At 37.0% G+C, this 22557-nt stretch overlaps 2 protein-coding genes across 4 annotated transcripts; one reads left to right on the plus strand and one right to left on the minus strand.

Moving 5' to 3' along the window:
- Positions 1 to 371: 371 nt before the first annotated feature.
- Positions 372 to 7938, minus strand: LOC112559448 (small ubiquitin-related modifier 3-like). The gene is made up of 4 exons (XM_025230723.1): positions 7782 to 7938; positions 4807 to 4938; positions 4199 to 4270; positions 372 to 1122 (listed from the first exon to the last, which is right to left on the minus strand). Exons 1-4 carry the CDS (start codon positions 7818 to 7820, stop codon positions 1054 to 1056), a joined length of 312 nt encoding a protein of 103 aa, XP_025086508.1. The 5' UTR covers positions 7821 to 7938; the 3' UTR covers positions 372 to 1053.
- A 309-nt stretch (positions 7939 to 8247) lies between these two features.
- On the plus strand, positions 8248 to 20847 carry LOC112559445 (acyl-CoA synthetase family member 2, mitochondrial-like). Of its 3 annotated transcripts, none has more exons than XM_025230717.1 (14): positions 8248 to 8394; positions 12215 to 12416; positions 13046 to 13179; positions 13834 to 13887; positions 14578 to 14696; positions 15306 to 15471; positions 15833 to 15928; positions 16193 to 16341; positions 16627 to 16795; positions 18103 to 18210; positions 18490 to 18638; positions 18851 to 18992; positions 19528 to 19638; positions 19936 to 20847. In XM_025230717.1, exons 3-14 carry the CDS (start codon positions 13111 to 13113, stop codon positions 20071 to 20073), a joined length of 1470 nt encoding a protein of 489 aa, XP_025086502.1. In that variant the 5' UTR covers positions 8248 to 8394; positions 12215 to 12416; positions 13046 to 13110; the 3' UTR covers positions 20074 to 20847. The 3 variants fall into 3 exon arrangements, with proteins under 3 accessions (XP_025086502.1, XP_025086501.1, XP_025086500.1); XM_025230716.1 differs by having other exon boundaries at positions 8249 to 8394; positions 13051 to 13179; XM_025230715.1 differs by lacking the exon at positions 8248 to 8394 and adding an exon at positions 11669 to 11965 and having other exon boundaries at positions 13051 to 13179.
- The last annotated feature ends 1710 nt before the right edge of the window (positions 20848 to 22557 follow it).

The following is a 22557-nucleotide window of genomic DNA, read 5'->3' on the forward strand; positions in this document are numbered from 1 at the left end:
GTTCAGACAAGCAAAACAAATATTCAATAGAGAGTACCAGACAATTTTTCTTTTGGCGAAGATAAACTGTTCATCTGATTTCTTTTTGGCAAATGGTAGCAACAACTGAATGTGAATGCTAGTGTTAAATGTTCAACTCTGTCTCTTCCAGCAATAAGTGCATTCTTAAAACACACACCTGTTTCACACCAGGGGCCAACTGCAACTTCATTTTAAAGACTTTTAGGCCTTAAGTCTATTTCAATGCAACAAAGATAAAACCGCCCAGATTTTCGGTGTTGTCCACACTTTTTATGCACTTTTGCTTAGGAAATATGTTGTGCAACAAGCCCCATGTTTGTAATTACACATCTCTAAAAAGGCTGACAAAATTAAAATTGATCAAGTGTTTATTTCAATGAATTATGGAAATGACATTTAAGTCATGAAAATGAAGTGACAATTGATAAACACTGATACAAATGAATTACTGAAGTTCAACAAAATATTTTTCCTTGCCAAAATGGTGAAATGTAGTAGTACTGGGCATTCTACAAGGACACCCCCATCTCCTCCAATGAAAAAAAAAAAATGTAACCTAGAAGATTAATAAAGTTGGCAACTGCACATCTTCAGTTATTAGATTCAAACCTTTTTTCTTTCTGGTGAGCTTATGTGTCCGTTTATGGAAAATGACGCAATCTGATGGGGTGTCGCTGTTTAGATGTGTAGGATACTGCTATCTTTATTTCATAATCTAGAATGACATATTTTTGAGAAATCTGTTTTACTAAGACAATTTTTAAGCCAAACCATCTCACCAGCAAAGTCCCTTCACAGCTAGTACTGAAGAATTGATCGGTTCAAGTTGATCAGGCATGTGTATGCAATGGTGAGAAAAATGGTCACAGTTTACACATAACTACATCAAAGGCAGGTGCACCAATTCAAGATATTTAACCACTCCTGCAGTTCACATATCCAACATGGCTATTGTGCACACGTCCTTCTGCCCCACCCTCTTGTCCCTTTTATACAGTCCACAACATGGAGAAAGAATGCAGAATTTTCTTTTCACAAGTTATGATCTCCTCCTGTCTGCTGTTGAAAAACATCTATTGAGTCCCCATCTTCCATCTCCAACTGAAAGACAAAAAATATGCAAAACAATGGCGGATAACTTGCAACGATATGCATATGTATACACATACTTGGGCTCAGGAGTAAACAGAAAAAGGGACCCACAAAAATGAAAACATCCTATCTACATGAAAAATCCCAACATGCTGCAGCACAGAATAACCTTTAAAATAATTTCTACCAAGTGAATTGGATAAATTCTGTTAAATTACACAAAAAGTGGTTAATATCCTTTTTCATCAACCACACTTGTCTTTTTTTCCATTGCTGAACAATCCTAAACATGGTGAGAGATTTTCATTCCTTCACTTAATTTAACACTAAGGTCACTAAATAAAAAGTCACATCAAAATTTCAGATTTAAAACAGCAAAAGTAGTCTCACGGATTACTTATCACTGTACCAAGTTGATATACTATGCATACCACTTACTGTTGCACCAATGAGCAGTATAAGTTATCATATTCTAGGCAGAACAAATGATTTCAAGAACAGCATTCACATAATTCCTGGGACTAAAATATTAAACCCAGATGAAATGAAAAACCATTTTAACAGAAATTTATGAATATTTTGGTAAAATGTTTACACTTATATCAAGATCAATGATTTACAACCAAATTAGGGCTGAATCATATGTCAATACTAAGTTACAAGGTTTTAAAGTGTGTATGACTGCAAAAAATAAAGAAAATATAACTATAATATAAAATAACTTTAATAATGGCAATTAGAAGCGCAACAACAATAAAAACACAACACATTCATATCTGCTCCACCATACAGACCCATGATTTAGCCTTGTATATGATCTATATCTTAAGGTCACTTTGGGATGTCAGAATAACTTGGGAGACAGCAGTTTATACATTTCAAGATGCTCATCCTTCAATTATTGTACAAAAAAAAAAAAAAATGAATGAGAAAGGCAGCACACTCTCCATACGAGATCTTTGAAATGGCCCAAGAAATCTCTAAGAGATTGAGAAAGACTTCAGACTGCAAAGAAGGCAGAAGCGTTGTTGACCCTTTATCACAAATGTTCGTATCCTAGCAAAATCTCCAGTTGAAAAAGGTGCCTAGGTACCTAAAGTCAGAAATTATTGGCATGGGTTGTGTCTCTATGACTGGCAGCTCTTGAAGGGAAGTGCAATCCGATTCTCAACTTGACAGCTGATGAGGCTAGCAACATACTTGTGTAAAGGAAAAGAGTCAACCTTTGTTATATTATTCCTTGCCCAGTGAAGATCATCTTTAGCATAGTTTGTAGAAACTTCGTAAGGTCTAAATTATTATTTCTAATTGATAACAGTATATTTTGTGTAAAGAGAAAGGACCATTGATGTAACACTATTAAAAACGTGCAAGCGACTGTAAGAATGATCACTGAAACCAACATTGGAAAGTTTTAGTGAGGGGCATCTATGGGAAAATAATTTAGAAAAATCTCCTGGAGAGGTTTGGGAGGGGGGGGGATGCCTGAACAGATAGTAGACAGTGAGATATGTACAGGCACAGAACGTAAACCAATGGATGAAGGATACTGAAAACGGAGCCATGCTTGATGGTTGAAAGACAGTATTAGAAGGAACAGTTGAGGACAGTATTTCAGGAACAGTACATCTGTTTATGGACAGTCTATCCAGACCTACAACACAACCTCTCAGCTTGCCGATGCATGGCCTTAGTTCTCTGGAGCTCAACATGAATGCTGGTATAACATTGCGTATGTTTGTTAGGGTGAACTCGAGTAAGTACAGCAGGAGCATGGGCTTCCAGCACGGAGCGGAGAACAGTCGCAAGCCTTACTTTGGCAGTATCGACCCACAAGAAACTCAATCTTCAGTACACCAAAGAGAAGGATGTCTGCTCTCAGCAGCATGAGGCAGTGGGTGAAAGTATGAATGCTTCAGGTGTCATCATTCAAGAGCATGTTCACGAGCTTAACATGGCAATTTATAAGTTAGTGAGAACTAAAGATGTTAGAAACATTAAGAAGGGGTGGCACGTTGCCTAAAGAATTAAAGCTGGGATGAAAAAAATTGGTGCAAAGTAGTAAAGTGAACCTTGGCAAGACATGACGCCCTCAGTTCAGTCACAAGACAGCAGAGGTCAGGGATCATGTTTACTGGTGTATTACACATTACAATGGCGACCGTGAGACTAAGGCACTTGTTGGATGGATGTATTGCACACTTCCAATCGCAATATATACCATCTCTAATAGTGCTTACTGATTCTGCAGCTGTCAAGTTTCTGAAAGACTTTCAGCACGGCTATGTTCTCAATAAACACCCAGAGAACTACACGCTGCCTAGGAACACATTTATATTGAAAGTTTTAACAATGTGTGGCTAATCTGTCTGCCTAAGCATGTTCACATTACAAACATGAGGCACTATGAAATGCACATGGGTCTTGCTATTTTAGACTGGAACAAATGTGAATATATGAACCCGACAAAGCAAAATTATCTTTTTCCAAACGGGTCCAGAAATGTAAATTTTTTTTTAAAAGGCACAGTGAATGTAGCATATCTCAGGAAAGATTGTCTATGAGTAGCGACATTTATTCACACCCAGAAGCTTATGCACAATTTGTGGGACACACAAAAACTTCCAAAGTGAATTTGTATAACCTACAACTCAGCCAAGGCATGTAGCAGTGATTTCTGATAGGTTATGCTCATATATTTCCTTGCTGCAGTTCTGCTTTCTTTTGACTGTTGTCTCATTCCCAAACCCTATTAAAAACTACCTCCCACCTATTGACTCCCTATGCCCTCCTTTTTGATTTGTTAATAGAAACATTGAGAAAACATTCTAGATCAGCAGAACTTGAAAACATTTATAGGTCCAGCAACATGCCATCCTTATAGATGGTGTTACCAGCTCATTAACTAGTCAATTAATTCACAACTTGCACCATGATTGTTAGAGTTGTTCAACTTAAATCTTGCTAGAAATTTATTATCTGTTCCAGGTTTATTTTTACATTTTGTCGCAGGTCAGAAATCCATCCCTGACAAAGAACTCTAATCCATGCATTAGATGAAGGAAAAAAAATATGAAATTCTTACCAAAGCTGGTGTATCTTCATCATTTATTGGATTTCCATCAAAGCGAAACCGTACAGCTCCTGTTGTAATCCCCTGAACAAATTTAAATTAGATTAATAAATTATTCATTGCTTAAACTACACAAATTTATTAACTTATTCTATAGCAATTAATATCTAACAGAAAATAATATGATAAAAGGCATCTCAGAAGATATAAACTGGAATGCTGCTTCTACATATTTATCATTGCAAAAATTACAAAGAAAAATTAATTAACAGTAAAAGCATCACTCTTCAGAATAGCCTTCTTAGAAAACATGGTCTTGACCTGTTATCTAACCAACTCTGCCTATGTAGCAGAAAATATTCCCTTCAAAGTTACCCCTAGTTATGGATCATATACCTTCTCCACCACCAACCTCATTTCTCACCAAACATTTGTGCGGGACAATGATAAGCTGGGTCTATACTTAAAAATCTTTGTAAAATAGGTTCTGATCAGCACAAGCTACTACAATATTGAAATAAGCATAATACCTTATACAATTAAGTGATGTAACGAAATGTTTTAAATGTGTAGTCTTGGATGCAAAACAAAAGTTTAAAGGATTAATAATGTCTCCTTACTGCTCTGTTACAATAGGCACCCATCAGTTTCCGCAAAGGTGTGTTTTTCTTGATTTTGAAATGTACAACGCTGCCATCTTGTCCTGAGACTTTGAGGTTGATGTGCTCACTTTCAGGTCTGCCATCTTCACTCTGATAACAAAATTGATATTCAATTCCAAAACATGAAGGACAGAAACCTGTAAAATCTATGCAAATCATGATACTCATTCCATAAAATATTGTACCATTACAACTTTCTATGCTCGTAAGTACATATCAAAATTTCTCAGATGCCACACCTGACAAGGCCTAGATTTTTGTAGTTTGCTCTGAGCCAAAAGTGATGCAAGACCAGCAAAAGCTATGACACTGTAACTAAGGCCCTTTTCCTGCAAAGGTCAATAGTTCAATTGTCTGTAAAAGATTACTTATACCAATACCTAGGTCCTCCCCTAACACTACAGTGTGAAATAAATTAATACTCCTCTGAAACAAATACAATAATCAGTTACCCCATAAGTCCAATACCTAAGACTTGTTACTAGCTGTGAAAAGTATTGTTCCGACATCTCTAGCTCTCCCCAATTTAATTGGTTGGAAACTAAATCTCCACCTGACAGCTTAAAACTGCTCGAAAGATGCAGATTTGGTTATCTTTGGCCTCTATACCACTAACAGGGTTTCCAGGGATCAGGGATGGTGCCAAGTAAGGACCTTTCACGCATTTGTAAGGACCTAAGTGACAGTCATCAATGCTCAAGTTTTTCTCATGTACGGTTGGAAAGAGGTATTATTTATGAATCTTTGGTCTTTATATTCTGAAATACATGTATTACTATTCTAGTAATAAATAATCAAAGAGTTAATTTTGATGCATATCTGCCATATTTAGATAACTTAAAAAGTCTCTTTATCGTGCTTTAATGTTAATATTCCAAGTTTTCTAGAAATCTAAGTAATAATAACCTGAAAGCCATTCTTTGGTGTCATACCAAAGTCAGTTCATGTCTCTCACACACACACACACACACTCAAAAGGGGAGAAATAGAGCTATGCACAGTGCTAGAAGATCAAGGCTCTGGTTCAAGAAAGATAAGTTTCTAAAGACCTATTGAAAGAGGAGTGATTTTTTTTAGCTGGCTGGGGAGGTTCTTGATTACGAAAGTAATATGTAACAAACGTGTACATGTATCTTCCAGAAATACTTTTGTGCGCTTCTTTTGTCTGTCAGTAAGCATGTGCTCATTCCAAACACTTTCATCAATCGACGGAAGATTCAAGGATATTCCGCAGGAATAATAGTGCACAATGTTTATCTTTCGAGTCTTTTATCAACCAGTCTTTATATTTTTCTTCCTTTAGCCAGTTCTCTTGAAAACAACACTTCCCCGGCATTTTTTGAAACGTCAAGAGACAATGAAATGTGGTCATCCGTCAAGACTAAAATGTCATGAAACGCAAGTTCTAAGTTCTCGTCTTGGCAGTTATGTTATTAAAATAGCGGTGAGGCAAAGAATTATCTGTATTTTGCGCCAAAGTCGACTCTGAAAATAAATTTGTGGATTTATGAGGCATGAATTTTTATCAATATAAGGACTTGTAAGGGTCACAGAGAAAATGTAAGGACGTACGAGAGGAATTGCAAGGACCCCATGGCAAATATAGGGACTTATAAGGCCTTATGGCAAAAATTCTCTACTTAAAGACTTGTTGGGATAAGTAAGGACCCTGCGAACCCTGCACTAAGATGTGGTGCAAAAGCACATAAAAAATTGTACCCGCAAAAACAAAAAATTAGCTTAAAATTTTATTTCAAGCAATTGTGCTCTAGGTTGTGCTGATAATCTAAGGCCTAAAAGTGCTTATAATTAGAACTGGCACAAAGCTTGTAAAACAATTGGTAATGCCATATAGAAAGGAGCTCTTCTATCTCATTAATCAAAAAAACAGAAAATACAAAATCTTGAAAAAATAAAAGTACCATAGCCAAATCATTCACTGGTAGCCAGAGACCAAAGATTTTTTGACTAAAACATGTTTGCTTAAGTAGAAGTGACAGGCTCTAGTGTTAACACTACCTTATCTCACTATGGTTAGTGAATGCAAGAATCTAAGATAGAGTAGCAAAACATTAGCTGCTAATTCCTTCCAACAAAAAGTTAATTAAGGGTGGTTGGAGAGATCTTTATCTCTACCACTCCGGATTTTAAGACATGCTAACTGTATGTGAAAACAATTCAGAGGAATAATCCATGCTTGATGTGTTAAAACCGTAATTCATAAAAACGAGTAGCAAAGATACTCAGACCCTAGAAAACAATACTCTAGAAAACAAATTACGATGATGCGTTACAGAATTACTGGGGAGGGGGTTTCTTTAACACTACACATGATTTACGAGTTTCTAAAAAAGTAGGTCATATGGAACCATCTCGACATACTGACCTACTTTTCGATAACCGTCGGTTCACCGACAAAAACAAGCCATGCAAAAAGCAAGTCACACATGAGTAAAATTTGTTCTGAATAAATAATTTTTTGTAATGTGAAGATGCATATACCAAACAGTGACCTAATAAAAGACTCGGTATTATACAGCAATTAAGCTGTAAAACCCACACTGTGAACACCGCTTTTAGCCTCATTTTCGAAGTGAACGCCTACAATACAACCGTTCAGACAAGTTCCGTTCACTGGCACACGCTTACGTTCAAAATCAAGTCATAAATCAAACAACTGATGAAATACAACGTTAGATGTCATTTTAATGATCAACTCTCTTTCAGCTTAATACAGTATGGTTAGTACAATGATTAGTTACTTAAATGATAAAGGATGATTAAACAAAGTGTGACCAGAAGTTGGACCTCGAAAGTGAACGCGGCAAATTTGTTAAGCGAACTATATATTTAAAATAAGGCCTTCTTTTAACATTTGTTTGAACAAAAGAAATTTTTCAACTTCTATTGTCCGAGATAAATTATTTACCAACCTTTTTTTGTATTTGCGGGTTTTGTTGCTGATCATCCATGTTGATTAGCGTGTGTATATATCTCTCAACTCAGCTGCAAAAATGGCGCACGAGGAGAGCACACTGGGATCGAGCTATTTTGAGAACTCTTTGCACTGTGGTAGAACACATTCAATTGGCTGAAATATTTTCACAATTTTAGGAACATATTCCAATTACGATTTCTTCCAAACAAAATATACGCTTGTAGTTTTATTAAATAGTTTAACTGACACCACTACTATTTTGAACACTCTTTACAAACTATACATACATTCACAATTAATCCTGTGTATAAGTGCGAATTCTTACTTGGACGGTGACTGTATATAGCCAATCAAAATGAGTCTAACAAACAAAATTTTCGTTTGAGAGTCCCCCTCTTTTTTTTTTTCCAGAGGTCAAAACTTCGTCATTCATGACTGAGAGTTGAGGCGTATTATCTATTACTATACCGAGCAAATGTCATCTGCAATGTTAGCGCTACTTGTCTTTTTGCATAGCATTCAGTAACAATGGCCTGGAAAAAGAAATCCAAAGAAAAGAGAACTAGTGCAAGACGTAACTTTAAAACCGCGAGTACAATGAATTAAAGGTATATATTTTATATATTCTATATTCGTGTTTAAAGTTGTCAACTGTCAAAATTACGTCGTTTTATTTTTTGCTATAGTGACTGCAAAATTTAAAAAAAAATCAAAATGCTAGCAGTACCAGCAAGATGTCTAAATAGTACTACAGACATTTATATATATATTGAGTGAAAGGTAGAGCACTTACTAAAACAACCAGAGACACTATAAGGACGAACTCTTTAGTGTTTCTGAAACAACGGAGATCGCAGGGAGGACCCTAAGATATCCGTATCCAGATACATGTATAACAGTACAATCACAGCACAGTACGTATAAAACCTCGACATACGATCGAGTTTAATCCGTTCCACAAACGAGCTTGCATGTTATAAAAAAAAAAAAGCAAAAAAACTCGTATATTAAAGCTATATTTTTCCCACATAAAATCAAGGAAATAGGATCAATGCGTTGTAACATTCCCACAACACAATTAATTTATGTGTAAATACGGTGTAATAGAAGTATTGTATAGTAAATGTTAATGGCACAATAATATAAATGTAATGTTAATGAGTTAGCCTATGCATGATTTATGTAAAGCGCTCTGAGCAAAACTTTTTGGAAAGGCGCTATAGAAATCATTATTAATATCATTATTATCAAAATAATAAGAGGGTCCCCAAAACTTAAGGCTTCCATGGACGAGCCAGAAATATCCAGGTGTAGTGTTCTTTGGGACAACCTTAAATTAATCCTTCGATCACACCTCCAACAACCGAAATTAGTCGATTCAAGTTCAAAGCATCATACAGTGTTATCAAAACCCTTAACTCAGGGATGCACAACCTACGGCCCGCGGGCCTTATCCGGCCCGCGAAACTTCTGCCCACAGTGCAGGAAATCGGCATGTTAGTAATAAAAGAAGACCTTTAAAAAACGGAAAAAAAGGAAGAAGAAGTATTTATCCCCACGTAGGGGCGTTTCCCAATCTTTTTTTTTTTTTTTTGATGGACGAACATTTCGATTCAGTGCTCCGAGTCCGACTTGGTGTCTCTACGATGAGGCCGGACATTCAGAAGTTGGTTTCGGGAAAACAACTTCAAATATCCCACTAATTACTACATAATTAATGGTAAGTACAACTTGTTTCTATTAAAAAATGGTATCTGCTCTATTTTTTTTTCCTTTTTGTATTTTTGCGGTGAAGTGGCCCGCGACACGGCTGTCCGAAATGGATATGGCCCGCAGGCCGAAAAAGGTTGGGCATCACTGCCTTAACTGATTGCTGACAGAGACCTAGCTCCCACCATATACTGCTGTTACTAACATCGACAACACGAACACTGCCAGATATGTTACTTAGAAAATTTTTTACCCCTATTCAGACATCAACCCCATCTTTGTAACATCCTACTTTTTCTCCCAATGAAAGTGATTTTAATCCCTTTGTTTTGCAATAATGTAGTGTTTCAGTTTCTTTTACTTAGATCGAGAGCTAGATGTAAGCATAACTTTTGCTTATTCTCTTGTAGCACTCTAGTAGTGTAATATAATAAGTTATATGTCTTTGCTTGTAGAGAATAGGGGTCGAACAACTCCCAGAACTGTCCTTTGGGTATTGAGTTATGTCTTTGTAGAGGGGTCGAACAGTCGGACTGTCCCTTTCTCACTCCGGCTGCGTACGTAATATAGCCAGCCTTGACCTGTCCACCCGTGGCTGCTGGCTACTGGGCCTATTGTTACATCAGAAGTTACGCAGTTGCCTGAGCCACTTGGGGAGACAATGACCAACAGGGCGGGGTCGGTGTGTCCACTGGCACCACGGGGTGTGGGAAAGGTCGGCACGAGAGAATGGGAAAATTGGGTGGATGGTTCTGGAAAGTTCGATGGAGAGAGACTATAGGTAGGGTAGCTTGAGAGTTGAGATGGGCTTTTTTTATTTCGGAAGTGAGAGTTGATAGACGCAGGCCAGCCGCCGAGTGAGACTGAATAAACTCTCCGGTGATGCGGCAATTTCCATCTTTGTTGTGTTCTTGTACGACTAACCCATCCTACGTATAGGGACTGATGTGTTGGTTACACTCTTCCTATCGTAAATAAAGATGTATAATTTGTCATTTATCCCTCTCTCTTGCTCTGTCTCGCTCTCTCCGTCAATCTCTCTCACAGGACACCCCCTGTCGAAATGACGTCGCTGTAGGAACCGTTAGGAACACCGTGCAATGAGAGCGAAATAATATGGTGACCATAACTGTTATTATTGTCGGGCTTAACGAAGTGTTTACTGAACGTCAATTTATTTTTGTCACAACTTGTTTCTAGCAATAAGTCAGAAAGATGATAAAGAGCCCTTCGAGAGCGGGGCTGGGCGGCGCCCATTTGCCACCCCGTAACGCCGCCGCTGCCTGTTAGTAGAAGTTTCTTTTAAATTTGGAGCCACCAGTCTATTATAACAAGTACAATAAACATCATCCAACAAGCACGTACGGCTTGTAAACAAATTCGTGATCCAAGCATATAGTCTACGATCTATAGTAGCAATCCTGCAAAATAATCGGAAGCGTGAATTCGCATAAATATCAGAGTAACTCACACACGCACACAGAGTGAGTGACGTAGAGTGTATATGTGTGTGAGAGAGACGCACAATGTAAACCAGTCCCGACACATGTACGTGGCGGTACACACCAAGTTGTGGTTTACTTGTGGGTCATATATATATATGATAATTATATCGTCTTCAGGTCACTACTCTGGCCTTTTGCCAATTAAAGGTGTGCTCGCCGTATAAAATATTTATATAGATGCAAGTAGCGAAGATTATATATATATGTCAATGGAAGATAAAGTCGATCGATATTGCGCAGTTGATTAAAAATAAAATTAAGCAAACCCAAACATCTGAAATTGTAGCAAAGTATCTGGATGTAGAGTCTTATACTAGTAGGAAATAACGATCCAATGGCATATGTACTAACACAGCTTATTAATGTCTTTCAGTCTTTAATTGCTTCTTTGTATATATATATCACTTTTAGCTATATATGGATATATAACCATTGCACGTACGTAGGTTATTTGGAGTCTAATATATATAAAAAGGGATTTATCATTCTGATTGTCAGTCGAACTGATCGAGAGGTCGATCATTGACAATAATTCAGCAAGCAGTTCGAGTTTAGCCAATATTTTCACGCAATCCATTCGCAGTACAGTACTCTGGACAACGGATTTATTATTATTAACTCATTTTCCCAATTCCATAGGAGGCTCGAAATGCTCAGTATAGCCTTGGGTATAACAGGTGGCAAGGAAATGCAAAGAAGGTCAAGTGTACTGAGTTGAGAGGCGAAAGATTGTTAGGTGTTAGTCACAGGTGTAACAGCATACGCACGGTTCATTAATTAGTAAACCCTTGTAGTGCGTAGTTGGAATTAAATGAACACCACTGACTAAAACAAGTAGATGTAGTAATGAGCTTTGTTGAAAAATGATTTGTCTACACAAATGCGGACTGTACAGGAAGATTTATGGACAGCTAGGACGGAAGCCCAAACGCCCAGCGAACGTGTGTCGTGACAGTTGTGTTCAGTGGGTATATACTTGTGTCTGTGTGTGTGTGTCCCTGTGTGCACGCCACTCAAGTAATAATTAGGCAGTTGGGTTACGAGACAATGCAGGTTACCTTAATTTCTTGGGTTTTCTCGCGGGGCAGAGATGAAATGCACGCATGTTTGATAAAGAAACTATCGAAATGTTTTGGTAAACAATAAATAGGAAATGAAATATTTGTGGGTAATAAAGTGATGGTAGAATAAAAAATCTTGCATTATTTTGCAGATATGCAAGTCATGCAGCAAGTCGAACTCATGAACTGAATCAGAAGAAATGGAGCTATACCTATGGCTTACCAAAGGCACATCTGCAAGGGATTACCATTGGCAAACTTCTGCAACAAAGAGCAGAATCAATTCCAGATAAAACTGCGGCTATCTTCTTTGAAGATGGAAAACGGCTGACATTTGAGCAGCTCCTCACCCAGGTAAGTCCAAAAGTATGAGCACAGGGTGTGTGTGTGTGATTTTCAGACTGGAAAAAAAATAATTAGAAAGCACTTTAATTTGTAGCCAGGTCTATTATACTTTTGATCATGTGCTAAAGGGACTGCAACTCAAGATTGTTTATGAATGGAAGAGTGTGTGAGCTATATATATAAATAACTATATATATATAACCATTTGTACATTTGAAGTATTATGTATATTGTATCTGTCATTTGCTTTATTCTGTGAAAATTATCCTGTATAATGAGACCACACCCACATTTCTCTTGATAGAGATAACAATGTTATGGTCATTTCTCTCTGTGTGTTTGTGTGTATGGGTGTGTATGTATATATAGTGGTCTGTGTCTTTCCCTACATTTTTTCAGCTGCTAAAACAAGTACTTACTTATAGCAGATAAAAATGTTAATCTGTAATTAACATCCAACACTGCTTAGTGAAAAGAAATATTTTCAATACATACACTTGCTTTGACTACTTTTGCCTCATTGACACCATGATTAAGTGAAAATCAATGTAGTCTTCAAGACATTTGAAAAGGCAGGACAGTGGGGAAAGGAGAGAAATAATCCAGCTCATGGATAACATTTTTTCCTTTCATGTCAGAACAGGCTGACCAGTTAGCTGCTGGACTTCTGTCCCTTGGTCTGAAGAAGGGAGATCGTGTTGGAATGTGGGGACCCAACAGTCAAGAATGGGTGGTCACACAGTATGGAACAGCTCGCGCTGGCTTCATTTTGGTAAGTTGTTATATTTGATGTCAATTGTATAGATAATTTTTTAGGGAGATCTCTTGCGTAAAATTCATTTACTATTTGTATGATATTTTTAAGTGTGTGTTAAGAAAATTGTAATTATAAAGATTGAATACAGTTGAATAGAACTTAACTGTCTAGCTAAAGCCCTTGAGCAGTGTGTGTTATGCTCACTTTTTAAAAAAATTTTTTTCCTTGGCTGCCATAACCCCATAATTGTTTCCTTTGCTGTTTGATGGAGGCACACTCAGCTTCTTACAAAAGCAAACTTTATTTCTAGGCTTGGGTTAAAGAAGAATCACATATTTCTGGTTTCATATTGATCTGTTTTCTCAGATGAGATTAAAGATTTCACCACCACAAACACATCACCATTGCCATTATCATCAAAGAAAAGTACAGACATCCACATATAGCTAAAAACAAAGAAACTGCAAATGTGTCGAAGAGGTCACAGAATGGTTGCCACTAGATGAATTGGCGAAAAGCTGCAGCCACAAATGTGCTACATGTCAGTCGAGTGACTTTGCCTTTAATGCATCACACATTCCAGGCCACAAGACATAGTATAATTAAAGCAAAATGTGTCCTACACTCAACGTTTTGTAAAGGTTTTATACTTGTTCTGAAATGTTTCAGGTGAATATCAACCCCTCCTATAGGAAGAATGAACTGGAGTATGCATTGAAGAAGGTAGCACAATGATAAGAGGTTAACTTTGTAATTTATATTGATGTTATTAATTGCATACTTATTTTACCTGATAAATATGTAATAATATAATAATTACATATATTTATTGAAGGTGAGTAAGTAGACGGTCAGGGACCGAAGTTCCTTGTTACTTTAAAACAGGTTGAATACTGTGGTGTTTGGAATTTTGTGTTCATTGCAAGTGATACTAGAAGAAGTGTGAGACTTCAATAATATTTTTTGTTGTCAAGGTGAAGAGAAGCACGGTTAAAATTTTTTTTTAAGGAAGCATGAATGCAAACCAACAGACACACAGGTAAAACATGCGGCCAATAAAGAATTAAGAGGTTTGATGAAAATTCAGGTAAAAATGTGGAGCCATAAATAAATACTAGCTGGCAACATTTGGTCAACTAAAAGAAACTGTTGTTTAAGATACCATGAAACTTAAGCAGCGCATTGCAATCTTCAACAAAATCAAGTAGCCATTTTTTTAGCACGGTTCTAAGTTTCTTTACATTAGGGTGTGGAGGAAACATGGATTGGTTGGAGATCCAAGAATAAATTGTCTTTTAATGTGTGCAAGAGCTACATTGTAACATTTCCTTCAAACAATTTTTTCAAAAGTGTTTATCAGGATCATAGATGTAGCACATCCTAATATTGTGATAAATGCTACTTTTGATGCAGGCTGGATGCAGAGCACTTATTGCTGCCCCTGGTTACAAGGATCATGATTACTACGAAATATTATTCAACCTCATTCCAGAACTAGCCTCATGTAATCCTGGAGACATCAGAAGTCATTTGTATGTAAAAACGATGTCATGATGATAATGATGATGACAACAACAATGATAATTATAATATTGTACCAGGTTCTAGCTAGAAGCTACAAAACACATGCAAGCACATGTGTGTGTGTGATGTAAATTTTTATGGACTACTTCAGTTTTGTAAAACATAATTACTACTGATGTTGTGCAAAGAATGGAAGAGGTCACTGTCATATCTGATGTCATGACTTAACTGAAATATCATTGACACTTTACGTGTATGTATTTGACACCGTAGTGTAGACTTAATAATTCAGGGTGTGATGGCAGATATATCCTGACCTAGTGGGAAAGATTGCTGGGTGTAAGGGAGATAAAGGGATAAGGAATGGTGCTGGGTGATGATTAGCTTTTGGCCAGCATCAATAGGAAAAATGAGGTACCTGTCCTTGCATACAGTAATGGAGTTATGGCTTAGGAACAGTCTACAAAGACTACAGTCATACTATTTTTCACCAGTTTTTTGACTTGAGATATGTAAATGATGATACTGTTATCAATAGTGTTGATATATTAATGATATTTAATGATTACATGTTTAAGGAAGAAATTTTATTTTAAAAATTGTGTTGTATACAATAGGCTGCCAGATCTGTATATGCTGATCATGCTTGGCAATGAAAAGTATCGTGGAGCCTTCAGTTTTGACGACATCCTTAAAGCACCTAGCACTTCTGAGATCAGTGCCATTTCGGACTTGCAGGGAAAACTTCAGTTTGATGACCCTATAAACATACAGTTCACATCTGTAGGTAAAAGCTAAAGATTGACTTATCTATTTATTTTTTAGTTTCTGATAGATCAGCTGAAAAGCCTCTATTTACACACAATATTAACCATGTATAAGATGCTTGTTTTAAATAGAAATTAGCTAGATTTATTCATCTAACAATTAAGTGTCTCATTCACAAAATTTATTCAAAAATATGGATACTTTTTTTTTTTCAATAGATCTCTTATTCTGAGCTTGAGAAGCTGATTAATGATGTGTAATTCTAAAAAACTGAATTCCTCTAGATTACAGAATATAGTGAATGTGTGCATTCATATACACTTGTGTTGGTGAGAGTAAGAGAGAGACTATATTAAATAGGTGAGACTATTTTTAGGGTACTACTGGATTCCCAAAAGGGGCTGTCTTGTCTCATCACAACATCATCAACAATGCCTACTCAGTTGGCTATCGATGTGACTATCACAACAGGGTTAGTGTACTAGATATTTGCTTGAAAATATCCTTCTCATATGACACGTGTACAGTTCCACTATCAGTGAGTTAAAGCCTGTTAAAACAACTTTTGCAAAGATTGATTCAGTGATGTATTTAGTTGTAAAGAATATGTTTGCCTTTTTAAGGTGATAACCATATAACCATTGGCTATTAAGTTATTGTACCTTGTGGATTGCCCTTTCTGGGTAATGAATCACATCGAGGTATTAAACTGATGTTCTTTTGTTAACAATACCAGGAAACTAGGATCTGCTGTCCTGTCCCACTCTATCACTGCTTTGGTATGGTGATGGCATGTCTTCAAATTCCATGCCATGGTGCCACCATTGTGTTCTCCTCCAAGACATTCGATGCAGGCATTGTACTAAAAGCTGTCCATATGGAAAGGTTTAAAAGTATTCTTTGAAAGATGTGCATAGCTTAATGAAACCAACAGTTTGATGTAATATGCCCAGCTGGTATGATCTGATAAGATACCTGTATCATTAGACAAGGGATGTTAAACCCAGGATTTTAGCAAGGGAGAGTAAAACATTGTTTTCAAGATAATATGAAGACCAACCATAAAATGAAGCTTATGTCTATGTCAGTTTTCATTTTTTAATGAAGATAATAGACAGAAAGTTGGCCATTCAAATGCCACTGTTTTGTCATTTTGTTGGCATGTAACAGATGCACATCATTGTATGGAGTTCCCACCATGTTTATCGACATACTAAACCACAAGGACTTGCAGTCCTTTGACCTGACCTCATTGTACACTGGTATCATGGCTGGGTCACCATGTCCTATAGAGATTATGCAGAGAGTCATGAGTCAGCTGCACATGAGTGAAGTCACAGTGAGTTACCATTTGCACCCACAATAATATGATGTATTTTATTCTGCTCTGATGACATCTCCCTATAGGAATATGCCCTGATGCACAATTGCCACATCTGAAAATGCCTAGTTTACAGAAATCTAATGGCAAATGGTTGAAGTGGAGATCTAGAACAAATTATATAGCTAAAAACAAGCAGGGCTGGTATGATGAATTGCCCTACAGTTTTGGTTGGGGGATGGCATTTAACTTGCGTCAAATTAATTTTTAAAAAAAAGCATAACCTCAGAAATTTTTGAAATAAACAATTTGCATGTAGCACTCTAGTAGTGTACTAAGTTATGCTTTGTTATGTAGAGGTCAAACAGCTCCCAGGACAGTTCCTTTCTCATGCCGGGCTGGCCGCATACGTAATAGTCAGCCTTGAACTGCCCATCTGTGGCTGCTGGCTACTGGACCTTTTGTTACACCAGAAGTTACAAAGTTGCCTGAGCCACTTGGGGAGACCATGAGCAGACAGGACGGGGTCAGGGTGTCTACTGATGCAACGGGGGCTGGGAAAGGTCATGACGATACCATGGGAAAAGAGGGGATCCCCATCGATGGTTCTGGAAAGTTCGGTGGAGATAGAATAATTTAAGTAGCGTACGCTTTAGGGTTTTTTGATTGTGGAAGTGAGAGTGAAGAGACGGCAGGCCAGCCGCTGAGTGAGACTCTGAATAAAATCTACAGTTATGCGGCAAATTCCATTTTTGTTGTGTTCTTGTATGACGAGCCCATTCCTACCCAGCCATCAGGGACTGACGGTGGTGGTTACATACACATTTAATCTACATTTTATGGACCATCTAATGAAAGCATTGTTGGTACTCTACTCTCTTTCTATCTGTTTGTCTGCTAGCTAAGTCTCCACACTTTCAACAGATGCTTTGTCATTCATTCACAGTGGTGATGTCCAATCTTGGTGGCTCGATCTAGAATCAACACAACCTATAACTGCTAGCAGGAATATCGTGGAAATGAAAAAGTTATTTTTAGTGCTGTGTAAAGCATGCTAACAGTCTTGAGAAAGACACTAGAAGCAAAATCATTAAAGGACATTTATTTCACAATCTTCTGAAAGTGCTTTTGTTGTATGGTCAATCCAAATTTTCAGTCTATGCTTTTTCATCTCTTCTGTCAATACTCATAATGCTTCATTTTTTAATGTAACCTATTCAGGAGTATCCCCTTATACACAATACAAAAATAGCACATAAGTTGGTCTGTGCTGAAAGTATTTTTTAAGCGTGTTTGCATGATACAAGCTCCTTGTGCATTTTCAGATTTGCTATGGGTCCACAGAAACAAGCCCAGTGACATTTCAGAGCTTGAGAGACTGTAGCATTGAGAAAAGAGTGTCTACTGTTGGATTGGTTTCAGATCATATAGAGGTGAGAGCACACAAACAATAAAATATAGCTTTTTGACTTTCTTCTCATCCATTGTGTTATGTAATTCAGAAAATAGTAATGATTGTATTTTCTTTCATGATTCAATTTTAAAGTGGTAAATAGTGTTGTTTTTCAAATCCCCTTTTCAATACTTTGGTATTGGTAACAAAACAGATCCTGAATTCAGTCTGTTATTGCATGTATTAATTTCATAAAGGAGAAATTAAAAGCAAAAGAACCAACGCAAATTGTATTTTGTTAACTTCATATTAATTTTAGGCTAAAATTGTGGATGAAAATGGTGCCATAGTGCCAGTTGGTGTGACTGGAGAACTATGCACCCGAGGCTACTCAACTATGTTGGGGTACTGGAAGGATGAAGCCAGAACATCAGAGGTGATCAAACCAGACAGGTGGTTCTTTACAGGGTAAACAGTTTTATACAATACATATCTTATTTTTTCAAGATTGTCCATTTCATACATTCCTGTACCTTTGAAATGACCTTATAATAAATGCTAGTAATTAAAATAGTTTATCTAGACATGAGTTTATTAAACAAAACTTTCATAAAATTTCATTGTCAGGCATCTTTTGCACTTTTGTGTCTTTAGAGACTGACTAATCTTTCTGTCCTCAGTGACCAGGCAGTGATGGATGCTGAAGGCTTTTGTCAAATAGTTGGTCGTTTAAAAGATATGGTTATCAGAGGTGGTGAGAATGTTTATCCCACAGAGATTGAACAAGTGCTTTATCAGCATCCAAAGATAAAGGATGTACAGGTGAGCACATTCTTTCCCATGGGTGAAGAGAATGATCAGGCATTTTAAATAATTTTGCTTGTCCATCTTCACCATTTGATGTCTCATATAACATTAGAAATGACCAGTCTTGGCTGTTATTAAGTCTTGCTATTCTTCCCCAAACTCTGACATTTCAACAATTTCAATAACTCTTCACATTAGTAAAAGAAGGATGCAATAGAAATTTTGTACATGGTTTAAAACACCACAAGTCTTGTAAGAATGAAATGTATTTGTGGAGATAAAGGCTAAGAGAAAATGAGTGGGCTGTATTACGTTTTCCTTGATCATTTTTATATTTCATTTGAACCAGTAATTCTAGAATCATGGGATAAGAGTAAAAGCAGTAACACATTGTTATTTTAGAAAATTATTTTACTGGATTACAGTCATAAAATCTTTATTATCCATTACAGACAAGACAAAAGCATTATTCTGTCAAACATTGTCGCAAAGGTCATTTTTACACACAACAGCTATTGTATAAAGTTTTATTTTAGGCCTACGTTTACAGGTAATAGGTGTACCTGATTACCGTCTGGGGGAGGAACTGTGTGCATGGGTGAAGCTGAAAACAGGGGAGGCTGCTACAGAAAATGAACTAAAAGAATTTTGCAAGGAGCATGTAAGACTGCATTGTGTTTTTAAATTACTCCACTGGTCAAGCTTTAATTTTTTTTAATGTCATTTTTTTAATACAAGATATGAGTACGAGCAACTCAGAGGTCACAATTTCTCAGTGTTCTTCCTTAAAATATAGACAATTATTCTAAAATAAGGCTCACTGCTTACTTATCCAGCATTACTTATTGTTACTTACTTATGGAAAAGTAAAAGTAATGAAATAAAAAAAAATGGCATGAGCCATGTCAGTGTCACTCAGTATATTTTTCTATACATTTAGTGTATATATTTGTTTCAGCTGGCTCGATTCAAGGTGCCAAGATATATCCTATTTGTGGAATCTTTCCCAATGACTGTGACAGGAAAAGTCCAAAAATACAAAATGAAAGAACAAAGTGTTAAACTGCTCAATCTGGAACACATTCTCTCTCATTAACATATCTGTGAAATGAAAGTTTAAATTAATAACCACGGCCCCTGGTGATTATGGAAAATGGCGAGAAACGATAGTGGAAGAAGGTCCGCTGCTTCCATATGCATACCAAAATGCAATCAGCAGTTAAGTCCACATTGTTTGCCATTGCAAGTTCTCTTTAAGATATAATTTATGACATAGATGAATCAGATAGATGACAAGATTTTATTTCCATGAAGACTTTGCTTTGGTTGCATACTCAGAACAGACATATAAACCATGTGAAAGTACTCTTATCCATCAAACTTTGCCTAAGAAATGTCACAAAGGAGGTGAGAACCCTATCTGGCATGGTCAATATTTCTAAGTTTATGATATTTGTAAAGCAGACCAAATGTACAGATCCTTAATCTCTAAAAAATGTAAAACTATTTAGATACTCATTATGTGTATGTGTACATTTATTTTGTAATGCAGAAAAACTAGTTTATTTTATATATGTTTACAAATGGGGAGAGAGAGAGACAGAGTGCATGTGTCCTGGAAAATAGTGTATAATAAAGTGTAAAGTGTAAGCTTCTACTCAGAAAAGTATCTTTCTGATTATATATGTTCCTCAGTGTCATTGAAAATATTTAACCATACAACCTTTACCAGAGTAATAATAATAATATATGCAAGGTTTGTATATTAACAACATACAATTTTAAGGAACAGAAGAACAAACAATTAATGATGAACGATGGAAAGACAAACAACAATACTGGTGACGAATAAAAGAAAAATTAAAATATAGCACGGGTAGTTTGTACTGTATGCTAGAGCGGATGCAGGGTATATAGCCAATGCAGAAAAGCGAAGAAGAGAACTGACAGTGATCTAAGCACCATGCAGACATGCAGCGGAATTTCTGAAGTTTATGAAGAAGATATGCAGGGCAGACGGCACAGTTACTTTAATCAAGTCGAGAAAGAACAAACGGACATTGCTGGCAGCGCGCGTAGAGAGAATGTGACGGATGGCGCTGATCCTACGGAGCTCACAATAGACATGCAGACTGACAGCTGTAACCTGCCTATCGTAATAGACAGGCTGACACTAGACATCTGTAACTTGTTTAGCAAGTCGTGTCTGCAGTGACAATGAGTCCCCAGATTCCTGACGGAGGACACAAAGGTGATATTGGTTTCGCCCAAATTGATGTGATTTTGGACAAACGATCGATCGAGTGAATTAAAAGGTCGATGAATTCATTTTTCTCGAGCATAGGATCGAGGGCTTCCGTTTTATCATCGTTGAATGTAATTGTTACCATCCAGTCTCAGGAAAGTGGAGCAGGGCGAGATGTTTGACAATCAACAAACTGTGCAGTCTGCGTCCTATACAATATACGTGTACTTACTTAAAATACAGACCCTGATCATTATATATAATATTCTGTTCGCGAGCAGTCACCATGAGGCATGAGCAGTATAATATGGCATTACGATCCCAAGAAGGTTTAGCTAGTCATCGACAGGACAAGAAAGCTTCAGATAAATGACAATCAAACACTATTTTTCAAGTGAACGCACTTGCTGAAATCGGCCACCGCTTATGGGGGGAAGGGAGGGGGTACGGCCGTACTCGTCAACACATTACTTCCCTTGCACCCCTCTATTCCCACGGAGAGGTATATATAGCGCTCATATACGTCGAGATCGGTGTCTGCAGCTCGTGGAGTTTAGGGAAGTTTCCTATTTGAGCCTCTTGCCACAGAATTATGTAACTCGGATTTGTGCCTCTCCCTGCATTGTGTCACACGTTCCGATGCTCGCGCTTTGCGAGGAGTCCATTGTTGTCAGGTCTGTAATTTTACACGTGACCAGCTAGCCTCAAACAAGTACGTCTGCAACACTAGCTTTTTCTTTTATATTCACTGAGAAGGTATATACTTAGGAGGAATTTTTAAAGTCAGCACTTCTTAATCCAAGATTTGGCAGTTCCAAGTCGTCACAAAGGTTGAGAAAAACAACAATTTTATAAGAATTATTTACGGCCTTTCGACAGCGCGTTCCCTCGACTATATATATATACGTATAATTTAATTCATGCATCTGTCGTTATACATGCATGTAATATATGACACGCCACCACAGCAGCACGTTCCAAAAGGACTTATCTATACTTATATAATAAAACATAGTAGATGTATAATTTGCAATAATTAACACATACGTACGTACTGTACATGAAAAAAATGTATAGCATGCGTAATGGCATATGCATGTTTGGAATAAAAGTTCATGCTAAAGCTGGACAGGCTGCAACAACCAAAAAAAACCCCGAAAAAAACCAAACCGCAGTTTATATACTTATCTGACCTATATAACTTTATTTTTATTTTTTATTCGAAAGCTTGATTATCGCTGAGGTCTCGGTATAGTCATATATTAATAAAAGTAGTACTCATGTAGCCAGTTACCTGTTTAACCTGTTGTGAAACTATACCGAAAGGAAAAGCCC

This window comes from Pomacea canaliculata, linkage group LG3 (genome assembly GCF_003073045.1).
Source record: "Pomacea canaliculata isolate SZHN2017 linkage group LG3, ASM307304v1, whole genome shotgun sequence".
Classification (NCBI taxonomy): domain Eukaryota; kingdom Metazoa; phylum Mollusca; class Gastropoda; order Architaenioglossa; family Ampullariidae; genus Pomacea; species Pomacea canaliculata.